The following is a 12,399-nucleotide window of genomic DNA, read 5'->3' on the forward strand; positions in this document are numbered from 1 at the left end:
TCGACAGGTACAAGAACGAGAAGGCGATTCAGGAATCGGATCAGATGGTCGTGGCTGCGGATAAGGATGCCAACAGCTACAGTCTGACCGTCAGGAAAGTAAAGCAGGAAGACGTGGCCACCTACTCTTGCGTGGCCAATAATAGCGCGGGTACCGCTCGAAGCGAAAGCAAACTTTCTATCAAAGGTAAGACCCGGCGAGAGCCGAACCCGCCGCGGTTCACTCGTCTACATTCTTCTATTTCTCTTTCCAGTGGCTAAACCCGTAGAAAGCAAACCGGCATTCGTCAAAAAACTGAAACCCACGGACTTGATAATCGGCCAAACCGGTAAACTGGAAGCCAAAGTTTCAGGAGAACCCAAACCCAAGATCACGTGGTAGGTAAAGGCTGCGCTTAATAAAGTACCGTTTCCGGTTTGAAATTCTAATGCCGACTTGTATATTAGGTTGAAGAACGGGGAGGAAGTCTCTCTCGGCGATCACGTGACCGCCAAGGAGGAACCGGACGGTACGGTGGCGCTGGTTTTCGATTGCGTTTCTCCCGACGACGTGGGAACCTTCAGCATCATGGCGGTTAACGACAGCGGCGACGCCATGAGCACGGCTCAGATCAACGCCAAACGTAAGTACCACGGCCGCTTTTCCTAATCATTCAGACCGATGGCACCACGTAAAAATTCTCGTTTCAGCGCCACCCGGCGAGAAACCCAAATTTATACAGGATCTGAAGGCCACTCAATTACAAGAAGGTCAAGCGGGAAGACTGCAGATCAAGGTGTCGGGCGAACCCACGCCTTCCATTAAATGGTAAGCAAGCCACTTTCTTCTTCGTCCTGATTTCCCACTGAACCCAAAACGAATTTATTGGTGTATTTAGCCTACTAACGAGAAAAAATCCCGTAACAATCCTCTGTGCCGTTTGCACGTTTGCATGTTTCGGGAAGACAATGCATGTTCCTTGCGTTTTTTCGTACCGTTTCGTCGTCATACAGGTCAGTCGTTAGTTTCCTTACTCGTTCTCACCTTCTCTAACAAACTATCTACTGCGCCAAGTGTCGTTACGTGACGTAACCCCACTCATTGTCACGTCACCTTTGCAGGTTCAAAGACGGAAACGAGATCCTCCCGTCCAATCACTACACGATTATGGAAGAACCCGACGGTACGGTCAATTTGTTGATCGACAAAGTGGGACCGGAAGACGCCGGAAAATACAGCGTGGTGGTGTCTAACGACAAGGGTGAAGCGCGGAGTGAAGCTCCGGTCACTAGTAAGTTTATTAACAGTTTGCCAGAAAAACAACCACCGAAACCAATTATCTCGGTTTCTTATAAAAGATGGGTTTGGCGCTACACGCGATTTTAAGCATATTCGCCGGGAAAGTCAGGCAACTCATTGCTACAAATGATTGGGAATGGATAAGAGAAATGGGCGAGGCGAATGAGTTGACATTTATGTAAAAATTATAATAATTAAATTGATTTTTAGGGAAGGAGGTAACAATTTGCGTTTCTCTTTAGCAATTTCACCCGTCACGGGCAAGAAACCGGAACTGTTGGTCGAATTGAAATCGGTCAACGTAACGGAAGGAGAACCTCTGCGACTGGAAGCCAAAATTTCGGGAGAACCCTCTTCCGTTAAATGGTAATCCTCTTTATTCTAAGTATTTTCGTCACATCAAAGATCTTCACACCAATTCCCTGTCCAGGTTGAGGAATGGAGAAGAAATTCCGGTGGACGAGCGCGTTTCCGCCCAATCCCAACCCGATGGTACCTTTTGTCTGGTAGTTAACAAGGCGCTTCCCCAAGACGGTGGAAAGTACAGCATCGTGGCTACTAACGCCTTGGGTAAAGCCTACAGTTCGTCTCTAGTCGAGGTCAAAGGTCGGTACCGATTAAATTTCGCTCTTAAACCCTAGCGAAACGTTGCGTAACGCGTGTACCCTCCCTCTTTTTAGCCATTCCTAAAGAGAAACCTCAAATCCTGGGCACTCTGGAGCCTCTGGTGGTCAAAAAGGGCGAAACCGGAAAGTTGACGGCTAAAGTTTTGGGCGAGAACCCCCAAGTCAAATGGTAAGCCGCTCTTTGAGCCGTTCGGGCCGATTGTAATTTTGGGAAATGCTCACCCCCCTTTTTCCCAAGGATGAAGGACGACAAAGAGGTGGTTCCTTCGGATCGCGTCAAAGTGGTGAAGGAAGAGGACGGAACAGTGGCCTTGGTGATCGACAACATGACTTCCGAAGACGCCGGAAAATACAGTTTGGTGGCGGCCAATCCTCACGGAGAGAACAGGAGCTCGGCACCCATTTCCGTCACGCGTAAGAGTTTACTTTTCCGGCCGTTAAGCAACCCGACGTATTGTTCACCGCGTTTCTTCCATTTCAGATCCTCCGTGTTTCGTCAAGACCTTGAAACCTCTGAAGGTAGTAGAAGGTTATCCCGCCAAATTCCAAGTCCAAGTGGTCGGCATCCCCACTCCCGGGGTGAAATGGTAAATACAAAGGTTACCGCAAGTCGAGTGTTTGGAACACGCTAACGCAAATTTCTAAATTTGCAGGTTAAGAAATAACACCGAAGTAAAAGCGGACGACGACAGAATATCCATTGTTAGTGACGACGAAGGAAACGCCAGCCTTTTAATTAAAAAGGCTCTTCCCGAGGACGAGGGTGATTACAAGTGCGTGGCCAGCAACACCAGCGGAGACAGCGACAGCGAAGCCAGTCTGACAGTCAGAGGTAATCTCGGTGTCGACGTTAACGCGGGATAAATATATACAAGTTTAACCGACCACCGTCCTCTACAGGTAGGTCCAAAGGAGGCGAAACCGAATCCGTACCCATGGTGGTCAGTCCTCTGAAGGACGTGACGGTGAAGGAAGGCGAACCGATGGTTCTGGAAGCTCAGATTTCCGGTTTTCCCATACCGGAAGTGGTGTGGTATTGCAACGACCAACCCCTTCACGCCTCCGAATCCGTCCTACCCACCTTCGATGGCGAAAAGGTAAGCGAAGTGCGCTCCTAATGTTATTTTTACCAGATTACCAATTGAACAATCCTTACAGGCGGTGTTGGAAATCAAAGAATCCGTGGCCAAACACGCCGGAACCTTCGAGTGCAGGCTGAAGAACCCTTTAGGAGAGACGAGCTCCAAAGGAAACGTTAAAGTGGTCGAGCGTCAAGCTCCCAGATTCGTTCAACGTTTCTACGATGCGCAGGTGAGTGGCGTCCGTCCCAAACTCTCTCTCTATTCGTTTCCTTTCTGTGACGTTCTTCCTTTCTCGGCCGCAGATAAACGTCGAGCAACCCACCAAACTGAGTTGCAGGGTGAGGGGCGATCCTCCTCTGGAGGTCGCGTGGTACTGCAACGGCGAGTTGATCCAACCCGGCATCAAGTACGACACTCGGCAAGACGGAGAAACGTGCACTTTGACCTTCTGCGATCCCAACGTCCGCGACGGAGGAATTTACGAATGTCGTGTCAAAAACGCGGCGGGCGAAGACGTGAATTCCGCGCGCGTCACTTTCAGGTAAGAGGGGAAAACGTTGGAGAGGGATATTGTGACGTTTGATGACGTAAATGCTGGTTCCGCAGCGAGAAACCGGAGAAAGGCGAGGCACCTCTCTTCCTGAAGAAGATCGGGGACGCGGAGGCCCTGGAAGGCATGACGGTCAAGTTCACGGCCTGCATCGCCGGCACGCCTCAACCGGAAGTAAAATGGTAAGCACGCCCGTCTTCCCGGAAATGCTTACGATGCGCCAAACGACTTTTATCTTCCGTTGCGCAGGTTTAAAGACGAGCTACTGCTGGAGAGTTCTCCGCGTTGTAAGATGGAACAGGAGTCCAGCGGCATCCTGAGGCTGATCGTTCGTGACGTGGACTCGACGGACTTCGGCCAGTACACGGTGGAAATCAGCAACGTTCACGGGAAGGAGAGTTGTTCGGCCAAGATGAGACCCGACAGTAAGATGGCGCCGTTTTACTCTCCTACCTCGGACTCGTACCTTGTCGTGAAAATAGCCCTGTTGTGCGTCGCCATCGCCTTGGCCCTGCTTCTAAACTCACGAACTCCCTCCGAACTCGTGTGCGAGGGCGAAAGCCTGCTGCAGGGCCTGGAGTACTTCGTGTACAAGTGCACCTCTACCGGATGCAAAAGTCCGTGAGACACTCGTGTGACGTCACGCAAGGGGAACAATGGTTTCGGTTTGTAAATGACCGCATAGTTGTCGTTTTTCCTTTGAAGTAGCGCGTGGCACCAATAGAAAATGTTTGCTCAAAAATAGGACCAAAAATATTTTATTTTTCTATCGTAAGTAGATTTATTTATATATTTATTTTCCGAAAAGAGGAAGAAGAAAACAATTGACTTTTTGCCATTAACACATTACGCTTTGTTTACGTAGGAAAAGGGAATGTTTTAAACTGCAAAAAAAAAATCCTTGTAGACTCGTTTCAGGTGTAAGCGGCCAGACACTGCTGAATGCCCGTCACGTGATACTGTGAGTAAATCTTTGATTTTGCTTGAATGTGGCACTTAAACTCAAAGAGCTCATTTCTAACACCAGCCTAACAACCGGCATGACCTAGGTAGTGTCGATGGAAGTGTCAACAGTGTTTCTCAATTACTTCGGATCAAAAATTGCTTAAACGGAGCAAACTCAAAACGGGTGGGGGAGGGAACTGTAATTTTCACACTTGCCAAAATTCCGAGTTGAGAACCACTGCTTGTGTTACTTTTAAAATAATAATGTGAAAGGAATGTTGTGCTGTGTATCGTATAATGTACATATGTATTTACATATAACCATTAAAAAGTTTTATTTTCATTATTATGGAGTGTTGGTGGCTTCCTTAACAAGCGGTGTTGTCATACACAGTATGACACTGCTGCGTTATACTTTTGGCTTTTTTCGATTTTGGCACGCTTCCTTTTGTTTTTTTTTTTTTTCTGAACGCTCGTGAGCTCTTTGAGTGGTGAAATTTTCCAAAAAGTTCGCCGTATTCTTTGAAATCCAAGACGTAACTCACAGTGTCATGGGTATGGCAACACACTTCACACTTTCCGATTTTTTTTTGGGCGATTTTGCCAGTGTTTTTTTGGAGTGCTTAACTCGCTAATTTTGCGAATGGTGCGATTTATTTTTGAGACACCAAAACGGAAATTTTACGAAAGCGCGAGAAGACTACGAATGGAATTGTTAAATGCTAACAGGTGGAAGTAGAAGACACTAGAATAGGGGTGAAGTGTTGACGATGCACGGATCTTAGAGATAGGACTCTACAGAATGGCAGTCATTTCTAAGTATAATCATCCTAATATAGAAGTAAATCGGTGCATGGATTTAGTGCTTTAATAATTGAAAAACTATCCCCTTCCATTGTTCGTAACCTTGACTAAAATACATCTTTTATAATAGGTTTGGACGCTAAGTATCCGACTACACCGATCGGCGATCAGTTTATAGATTTCGACAAGTTCCGCAAGTCTGGTAAGTGTTAATTTAGTGTTATCGACCAGGGTGAAGGGCCTATCGGAATTTCAATGAAGATTATTGCAGGTGCTCCCGTTCCTCTTCCGGAAAAGCCTTACATCGTAAGGATGTCCGACAAATACTTGACGCTAGGATGGAAACCCTCCGTTCCCACGTCACCTAGGGTTCCGGTGACTTATCAAGTGGAGAAAGCCTTACACCCCGACGGAGAATGGTCCACGTATAAATCGGGTAAGAACCCACCCCGAACGACACCGGTAGTGTTCGAAACATTGCTGATATTCTTTTCGCGTGTACAGGAATAAAGAACTGTCTGTGTGATGTTTTAAATCTGGAACCGGACCAGGATTATAAATTTAGAATCAGGGTAGAGAATAAACACGGCGTGAGTGACCCTTCACCCTACAAGACGGCTCGTCGTAGCAAACTTTTAGAAACCAAACCCGTTAGCAAGTATGAACCTATGGATTTCGAGATAGAACATCCGGAATTAGAGAAACACGGTAAGTAGAAACACTACTATTGATGTCGTGTGTGTGTCTAGACTCGGGTGTTGTGACGACGTTCTTCGTCCCCCCTAGCCGAAGCACCGAGATTCCTGCGCAAAGAGGAAGAAGCCATGTACGGTATCCGAGATCAACCGGTCACCATAGAGTTTTGGGTTTATGGATATCCGGAACCGGAAATCACATGGTACTTTGACGGAAAACCGGTAAGACGGCGTTAAAGTTGAAAACAGAAACGTTTATTTGGCCTATGTTTTGATCCCGTGTGAAATTTTTGTAGATGGAGAAAGACAAGTACGACTTCTTGCGCGACAGAAACGGAAAAGTGGCCGTGTTCCTCCCCAAAATGACGGATTCGGAAGTGGGAACTTACGTGTGCCACGCCACCAACGATTTGGGAGACGCCAGACAGAAGATACACCTCCAGATTGCGGGTATGACTAACTTCCGCCTAGCCAAAATAACGCCATTAACACACCGAATACATCTTTATTCTTCTTATAACAGAGGCACCATCGTTCATCCAACGGTTGGAATACGTTTCTATCATGAATCGAAGAAGCGGTCGCATGCACTGCAGAGTGACCGGTGTACCGTACCCCAAGATCAAGTGGTACAAAGACTGGTTCCCCATTTACGACTCCGAACGTTACAAGATCTTGTGGGAAGAACCGGACAAGTGCACTCTTTTCATCAACGGCGCCATCCTGAAGGACTCCGGTCTGTACTCTTGTAGCGCTAGCAATTTGGCAGCCACCGTTTCCTGTTCCGCCATGGTCTCCGTAGAAGGTAAGAGGCGTTTTTGATTTCCGTGTGACGTCGCGCGATTGTTTTGTAACGGCCTTTTCTGGTACGTAGAATCCGAGCTAGAACACGTAATGGCAACTTACAGCAGGCCCAATATTGTGAAGGCTCGCACGAAACCTTTCGAAGACTTCTACGACATAGGGGACGAAGTGGGAAGGTAGGTTTTGTTTCCTTGTACGATTTTTCGTGTCGTAACGTGACCCGAACCGACCTTTCGGATGTCGTTTCCAGAGGAACACAGGCCATCGTCTACCACGCCGTCCAGAGAATCACGGGTAACAGTTACGCCGCGAAGATGATGCACGGAAAGGGTAAAGTGCGGGAGTTGATGAATGCCGAGATGGACATCATGAACCACCTCTGTCACCCCAAACTGGTTCGACTGCTGGACGCCTTTGAAAGCAAATCGGCTCTGACTCTGGTCACCGATCTGTATCCTTTCATTGTATTTTCTTAAATTCGAAGAGTGACGGACGAGTAACTTTCCTTGACTCTACCTAGTTGCGGGGGTGGAGAATTGTTGGACGGCATTCTAAAAAGAGGGAAGCTAACGGAGAGGGACGTGGCCAATTACATAAAGCAGATACTGGAAGGACTAGAACACATGCACGGCAAGAACATCGGCCATTTAGGACTGACGGTAAGTGGCTTACACGCCACACCTCAGAAGTGTTTCTAGCAACACCACAATTCTATTGTTTCCTCGTAGATCGGCGACGTTTTAGTCAATCACGTGAATTCCGATCTGATCAAAGTCGGAGATTTCGGACTGGCGGCTCATTTGCACCCGGAGAAGGAATACTTCTTGGATTACGGCCACCCCGAATTCGTGGCACCCGAAATCGCCAACAAACAGGCGGTGACGTTGTCCGCGGACATGTGGTACGTAACACGCGAATTTCTGTTCTTGCCAACGACCAGAATCGTCATTTTCAATTCACTCTCTCCTTTTCTTTCCAGGAGTGTCGGCGTTATCACGTATTTACTGTAAGTATTCTCGTTCCTGTGGCGCTCGGCACTTTTCCACCTGATAATTTCCCTCGATTTATCTTTTGTGACGTAGATTGAGCGGGATTTCGCCCTTTCTGGCAGAAAATGACATGGAAACGCTTAAAAAGGTCCAACAGGGGAAGATCAACTTCTTCCCCGACGCGTTCACCGGCGTTTCTGACGACGCTAAAGATTTTATGTCGAAACTTCTGGTGTTCGATCCCAAGTAAGTGTCTGCATTTAGCAAACCGGAGCGTGAATTTCGTACACTAAAGTCTTTGTCTTTTTCATTCAGCGAGCGAATGGAAGTCAAAGTAGCGCTGCAGCACAGATGGCTAACCGTAAGTAATTTCCTGTGTTGTACACGTATTGTTTTCCATTATTAAACTAAACCTAGTTTCGTCGCAGGGGGAGGGGATCGCCGACGGAGACATCCACCTCAACAATTTAGAGCGCCTGAAAGATTATCACAGGAAGTGGAAAGACTGGGTGAGTGCGAAATTTGGAAATAATCTATTGTCCATACTAACAATTAAAATCTCGTGGCGTGTTGCAGTATTCGAACGCGTCTTGCAAACGCTTCTACCGTCGACGCCCTCTTGAGTCCTGCTTCACCCATCCCAGCAAGATGATCTATCCACCGGGAGAGGAATACACTCCGCCCAGCAGTCCGGAACCGGAACTGGACAGGACTCGCGTGAAACCCGCGGAATTCGACGATACTTACAAACAGAGGATCAGCAGGGAACCGGTGGATTTCCGTTCGGAAACAAAGTGAGTGATAAACATCCGAACAATAGACTTTTGTTAAGTGCAAATTTAAAACAAAAGAACTATTCCGATTTTCCAGTTACCAGAATGGACCGGATACTTACCTTCTTCAACACAGAGACACGGAGTTTCCACTAAGAATCCGTGAATATTTGAGAATAGGAGCTTCGCTTAGCCCCAGTCTGGCTAACAGTTTGGGCGATACCCACTGGGGTGACAATAACGTAAGTTATTCATCCTTGTATCAAATTCTATAAAAGAGGCCATCGTGAAGGATCTGGGTACGAATTCTCGTGACTTTTGTGTCATACGGAATTGTCGGTTCTCTTCGCGACACACCACAATAGAATCGATTAAAGATTCGAACCCGGATCCTCCGTGGTAGCCAGTCGACACCATGCCATTGGCTATTTGTTCCATTAATTACCGGTTCGTAACTAACGTGGAGACGGTGCGATGTTCTGGTGTCTAATCATCGTCAAATTCTGGTGTTTAGATAACGGTACGTGAAAGACGTAGATTTGTAGACATAATGGACGAGGAAATAACGGACGAGAGAACGGGAAGAGGAACGAGAACTATTCCTATGAGGCTGCACCACGAACTGGGCACCACCGGTTACGCTAGAGAACAAATGGAGATGTTAAAGAAGGAAGTTTGGAAGGATAAAGGGAGTCGGGAAGTAGAAATAGGTAATTTTCTTCTTTGTTTCGAATAGGAAACACCTAAAGATGAGGGGAATTTATTTTCTGCTCTTTTTAGGATACGCGCCGTATTTTAGAGAGAAAATGCGAGATGTGGTCATCGAAGAAGGCCAAGACGCGGTGTTTACGTGTTACGCCGTGGGCGATCCCCAGCCCGACTGTTCTTGGTTCAGGAACGACGGCATTTTGATCGAGAGTAGCAGAATTCAGGTATTGTTAACACTTTATTTGAAATCGATCCGGAAGATTTCAATGCCGCCAACAAGGCGTTAATCACAATGACACTATAGACAATAGCCTCTGTTCCCTTACAAATCGAATCCGTCCACGGAGAGCAAAGTACAGGTATTTCACGGAAGACCTCTACTTTGTTTTTTATGGATAGATGCGAAGTGTAAGAGAATATTTACGTGTTTGGCGCGGTTTGACAAATTAAATATATAAAACTCACGTGTTTACAATACCTTTATTGTAGATAAAACAGTCGAAGGACGGAAAATGCGAACTAAGACTGAGCCCGGGCAAAGGATACGACGTAGGAGTCTACAAATGCGTAGCCAGGAATCTTCACGGAGAATCCACCTGTAGAGCCCGAATGAAATTAGGAAGTACGTGTGTCCGTTCGGAAACGCGTAACCCTGACGTTCGACGAATTTACAATTATTCTTCTGTTAATTAGGTGTCCCGGACAGACCGGATACGCCCGAAGTAGACCAATATTCGGATAACGCCGTGTATATTACCTGGAGAACGCCCAAATACACCGGAAACACTACCATCCTGTGTTACTGCGTAGAATATCACAAAAAGGGTGAGTACGCATTATATTTTTCTTTCCCGGTGTTCGTCTAAACGTTAAAATTTAACAATCAGGCGAAGCGGAATGGACCAAAGTGGCCAACAACGTCACGCACGAATTTTACGTCGTTCACAAACTGAGCCCGTCCACCACTTATCAGTTCAGAGTGAGTGCCAAGAACAAGTTCGGTTGGGGATTTCCCAGCATTCCTACCGAAAATGTCACCACCATGGCAGAAGGTAGTTAGCGATTCATTTAGTCAGCCGGCGTGTCTCGTCTAATTAAACAAAATGGCGCATTCTGCAGGTGCTCCGAAGATTAGGATAACCAAAGCGCGTAAATACCAGCAAGAGAGAACGGAACAGAACGAGGAAATAGAGGAAGAGGAAGTGGAAGAGACGGAGATCGATTATAATATAGAAAAGAATCCCATCCCCATCGTGGAGGGAAATCCTTCAGATCTCTACAACTTTGTGTCCGAGATAACGAGGTAAGTCCTTGTGTTTGCCACACGTATTCTATATATAATCTGGATAGTGTTAATAACTAAGCAGTTCTAGTGTATAGATTGCATGCGTATCTGAAGAAGAAAACAATACTTACACTGTGTTGGATCTGTTGAGTCTAAACAATTGTGATACCACAAATCGCGTGTGTTATTGCTCCAATGACAAAATTTATATAGCAAAGTAAGTTTTCAATTCCGAACTGTCTAAATGTTAACATTGCATTGTGGCTGAGACAATGCAGACGATTCATTACGTTCCACTCGTCAATGGCATTTAACATTACTTCTGTTACACGTCGTGTCTGAAAAAATACATTTTGCACAAACCAAAAGCTAATTTATATACTTCTCAGGGGGAAGTTTTCCATCATGGTAAAGTCTTGGGTCAAGGATCTGCAGACGACTCTAATTACAAAGATCATCGTGGACACTGAGGGTAACGAGAAGGCGGGAAGAAAAGAATACGAAATTCACAGTTCCTTGAGGCACAAGAACATCGTGGAGTTGATGTCAGCCAGTTACAAGGACAACGTGACGATACTGGTGATGGAGAAACTCTCGGGCATGGACGTGCTGAGTTATTTGTCCAAACACACGGAATATAACGAGGACACGGTTGCCAAGATAATGATACAGGTAATAGGATATAAGCAGGCGAGAAATTGATTACGTAAGTGAATCTTTATCCCCGTGCGTTTCGACGTCTTTAGGTATTGAACGCCCTGGAATACCTGCACTTCAGGGGTATCTGCTACGTCGAATTGCAACCGGATAACGTGGTGATGATCGACGAGAAGTACCCCAGGATCAAACTGGTAGATTTCGGTTCCGCCCGCAAGGTGCCCAAAGCCGGAGGTAAAATCGATGTCAAAGGGAGGTTAGAATACCTGGGTAAGTAATAGTATATGCCGGATTACCGATACACGCTACAAAGCCGAAATTTCTAATTTATGCGGTGTCTTTCAGCCCCGGAAGTGATCTGTCAAGAAGACGTCCACACTACGACCGACGTATGGGCCGTAGGAGTTTTAACATACATCTTGTGAGTATATTTTGCGGAATAAAAGAACGGGAAAGCCGTCAAACAATTAACAAGCCCGACTTATCCGTTTAGGCTGAGCGGATGTTCTCCGTTCAGAGGCGAAAACGACGATGAGACGACGAGTAACGTCACCTTCGTCCGTTACTGTTTCGACAGTCTGCACAAAGAAGTGACTGCCGAATCTACCAGATTCCTCATCCAGACTTTCAAGAAATGTCCTCTGTAAGTAGCTTCCTTTCTTTCAATTTTATCTATCGAATTCGCTTACATTCATTATCTCCGCCTGGTTAGGAAACGTCCCACGGTGGCCGAATGTCTGGAGAACAAGTGGCTGTCTCCCACGGAATTTATGATCAGGAAACGCGAGAGCGCAGTGTTCCTGGCTCACAGACTTCACGAATTTTCCGAGGCGTTCCACGCGGAAAAGCAATCTTCGACCAGTCAGGAATTGGAAGAGAAGTTTGGCATGGCATTCTCCAGGTAGCCATTTTGCAAAGCTTTAAACGTGTCTTTTTCTCGGGTGTCCATGGTTACAAAGATTCTTTTATGTTTACAGATCCGTATCCCTGGAAGTGGATGCGTACGAAGAGATATAAACGAGGCGTGTATTTTTTTCTTTTGAATGAAGTAACTCCGGTTCGTGTACAGAATCAGACTCCCACGCAACTGCCAAATGAAAAAGATTGGCGCATTTTCTAAATTTCCTTTGTATTCTTGTTAAATAAACGGGCCAACTTTTTTGTTTTAATAAATGTGTTCTGAATAAATTGACGTCCGTTAAA

General features: G+C 46.3%; 1 protein-coding gene across 5 annotated transcripts in view; it reads left to right on the top strand.

Moving 5' to 3' along the window:
- Window positions 1-12,365, top strand: part of LOC111641636 (obscurin-like) — a 34,613-nt gene extending 22,248 nt beyond the window's left edge. For all 5 annotated transcript variants that reach the window (XM_023387833.1, XM_023387835.1, XM_023387834.1 and 2 more), the window contains 44 exons: window positions 8-186; window positions 254-377; window positions 447-622; window positions 690-807; window positions 1,101-1,270; window positions 1,521-1,644; window positions 1,709-1,884; window positions 1,959-2,073; window positions 2,143-2,318; window positions 2,386-2,491; window positions 2,558-2,736; window positions 2,805-3,001; window positions 3,063-3,215; window positions 3,289-3,527; window positions 3,593-3,718; window positions 3,786-3,961; window positions 5,416-5,487; window positions 5,557-5,721; window positions 5,790-5,993; window positions 6,072-6,202; window positions 6,277-6,430; window positions 6,504-6,785; window positions 6,855-6,960; window positions 7,035-7,235; window positions 7,305-7,443; window positions 7,513-7,685; window positions 7,764-7,790; window positions 7,867-8,019; window positions 8,089-8,134; window positions 8,202-8,282; window positions 8,350-8,567; window positions 8,644-8,788; window positions 9,061-9,256; window positions 9,327-9,478; window positions 9,744-9,876; window positions 9,948-10,079; window positions 10,142-10,306; window positions 10,374-10,557; window positions 10,929-11,211; window positions 11,286-11,466; window positions 11,542-11,617; window positions 11,690-11,839; window positions 11,909-12,097; window positions 12,174-12,365. In XM_023387833.1, coding sequence (XP_023243601.1) covers window positions 8-186; window positions 254-377; window positions 447-622; window positions 690-807; window positions 1,101-1,270; window positions 1,521-1,644; window positions 1,709-1,884; window positions 1,959-2,073; window positions 2,143-2,318; window positions 2,386-2,491; window positions 2,558-2,736; window positions 2,805-3,001; window positions 3,063-3,215; window positions 3,289-3,527; window positions 3,593-3,718; window positions 3,786-3,961; window positions 5,416-5,487; window positions 5,557-5,721; window positions 5,790-5,993; window positions 6,072-6,202; window positions 6,277-6,430; window positions 6,504-6,785; window positions 6,855-6,960; window positions 7,035-7,235; window positions 7,305-7,443; window positions 7,513-7,685; window positions 7,764-7,790; window positions 7,867-8,019; window positions 8,089-8,134; window positions 8,202-8,282; window positions 8,350-8,567; window positions 8,644-8,788; window positions 9,061-9,256; window positions 9,327-9,478; window positions 9,744-9,876; window positions 9,948-10,079; window positions 10,142-10,306; window positions 10,374-10,557; window positions 10,929-11,211; window positions 11,286-11,466; window positions 11,542-11,617; window positions 11,690-11,839; window positions 11,909-12,097; window positions 12,174-12,213 — 6,712 coding nt within the window. In that variant the 3' untranslated portion in view covers window positions 12,214-12,365. The remainder of the gene's footprint in view (window positions 1-7; window positions 187-253; window positions 378-446; window positions 623-689; window positions 808-1,100; window positions 1,271-1,520; window positions 1,645-1,708; window positions 1,885-1,958; window positions 2,074-2,142; window positions 2,319-2,385; window positions 2,492-2,557; window positions 2,737-2,804; window positions 3,002-3,062; window positions 3,216-3,288; window positions 3,528-3,592; window positions 3,719-3,785; window positions 3,962-5,415; window positions 5,488-5,556; window positions 5,722-5,789; window positions 5,994-6,071; window positions 6,203-6,276; window positions 6,431-6,503; window positions 6,786-6,854; window positions 6,961-7,034; window positions 7,236-7,304; window positions 7,444-7,512; window positions 7,686-7,763; window positions 7,791-7,866; window positions 8,020-8,088; window positions 8,135-8,201; window positions 8,283-8,349; window positions 8,568-8,643; window positions 8,789-9,060; window positions 9,257-9,326; window positions 9,479-9,743; window positions 9,877-9,947; window positions 10,080-10,141; window positions 10,307-10,373; window positions 10,558-10,928; window positions 11,212-11,285; window positions 11,467-11,541; window positions 11,618-11,689; window positions 11,840-11,908; window positions 12,098-12,173) is intronic.
- Window positions 12,366-12,399: the final 34 nt, after the last annotated feature.

Source organism: Centruroides sculpturatus, unplaced genomic scaffold (genome assembly GCF_000671375.1).
Source record: "Centruroides sculpturatus isolate CEXI.00-Female unplaced genomic scaffold, Cexi_2.0 scaffold1584, whole genome shotgun sequence".
NCBI lineage: Eukaryota > Metazoa > Arthropoda > Arachnida > Scorpiones > Buthidae > Centruroides > Centruroides sculpturatus.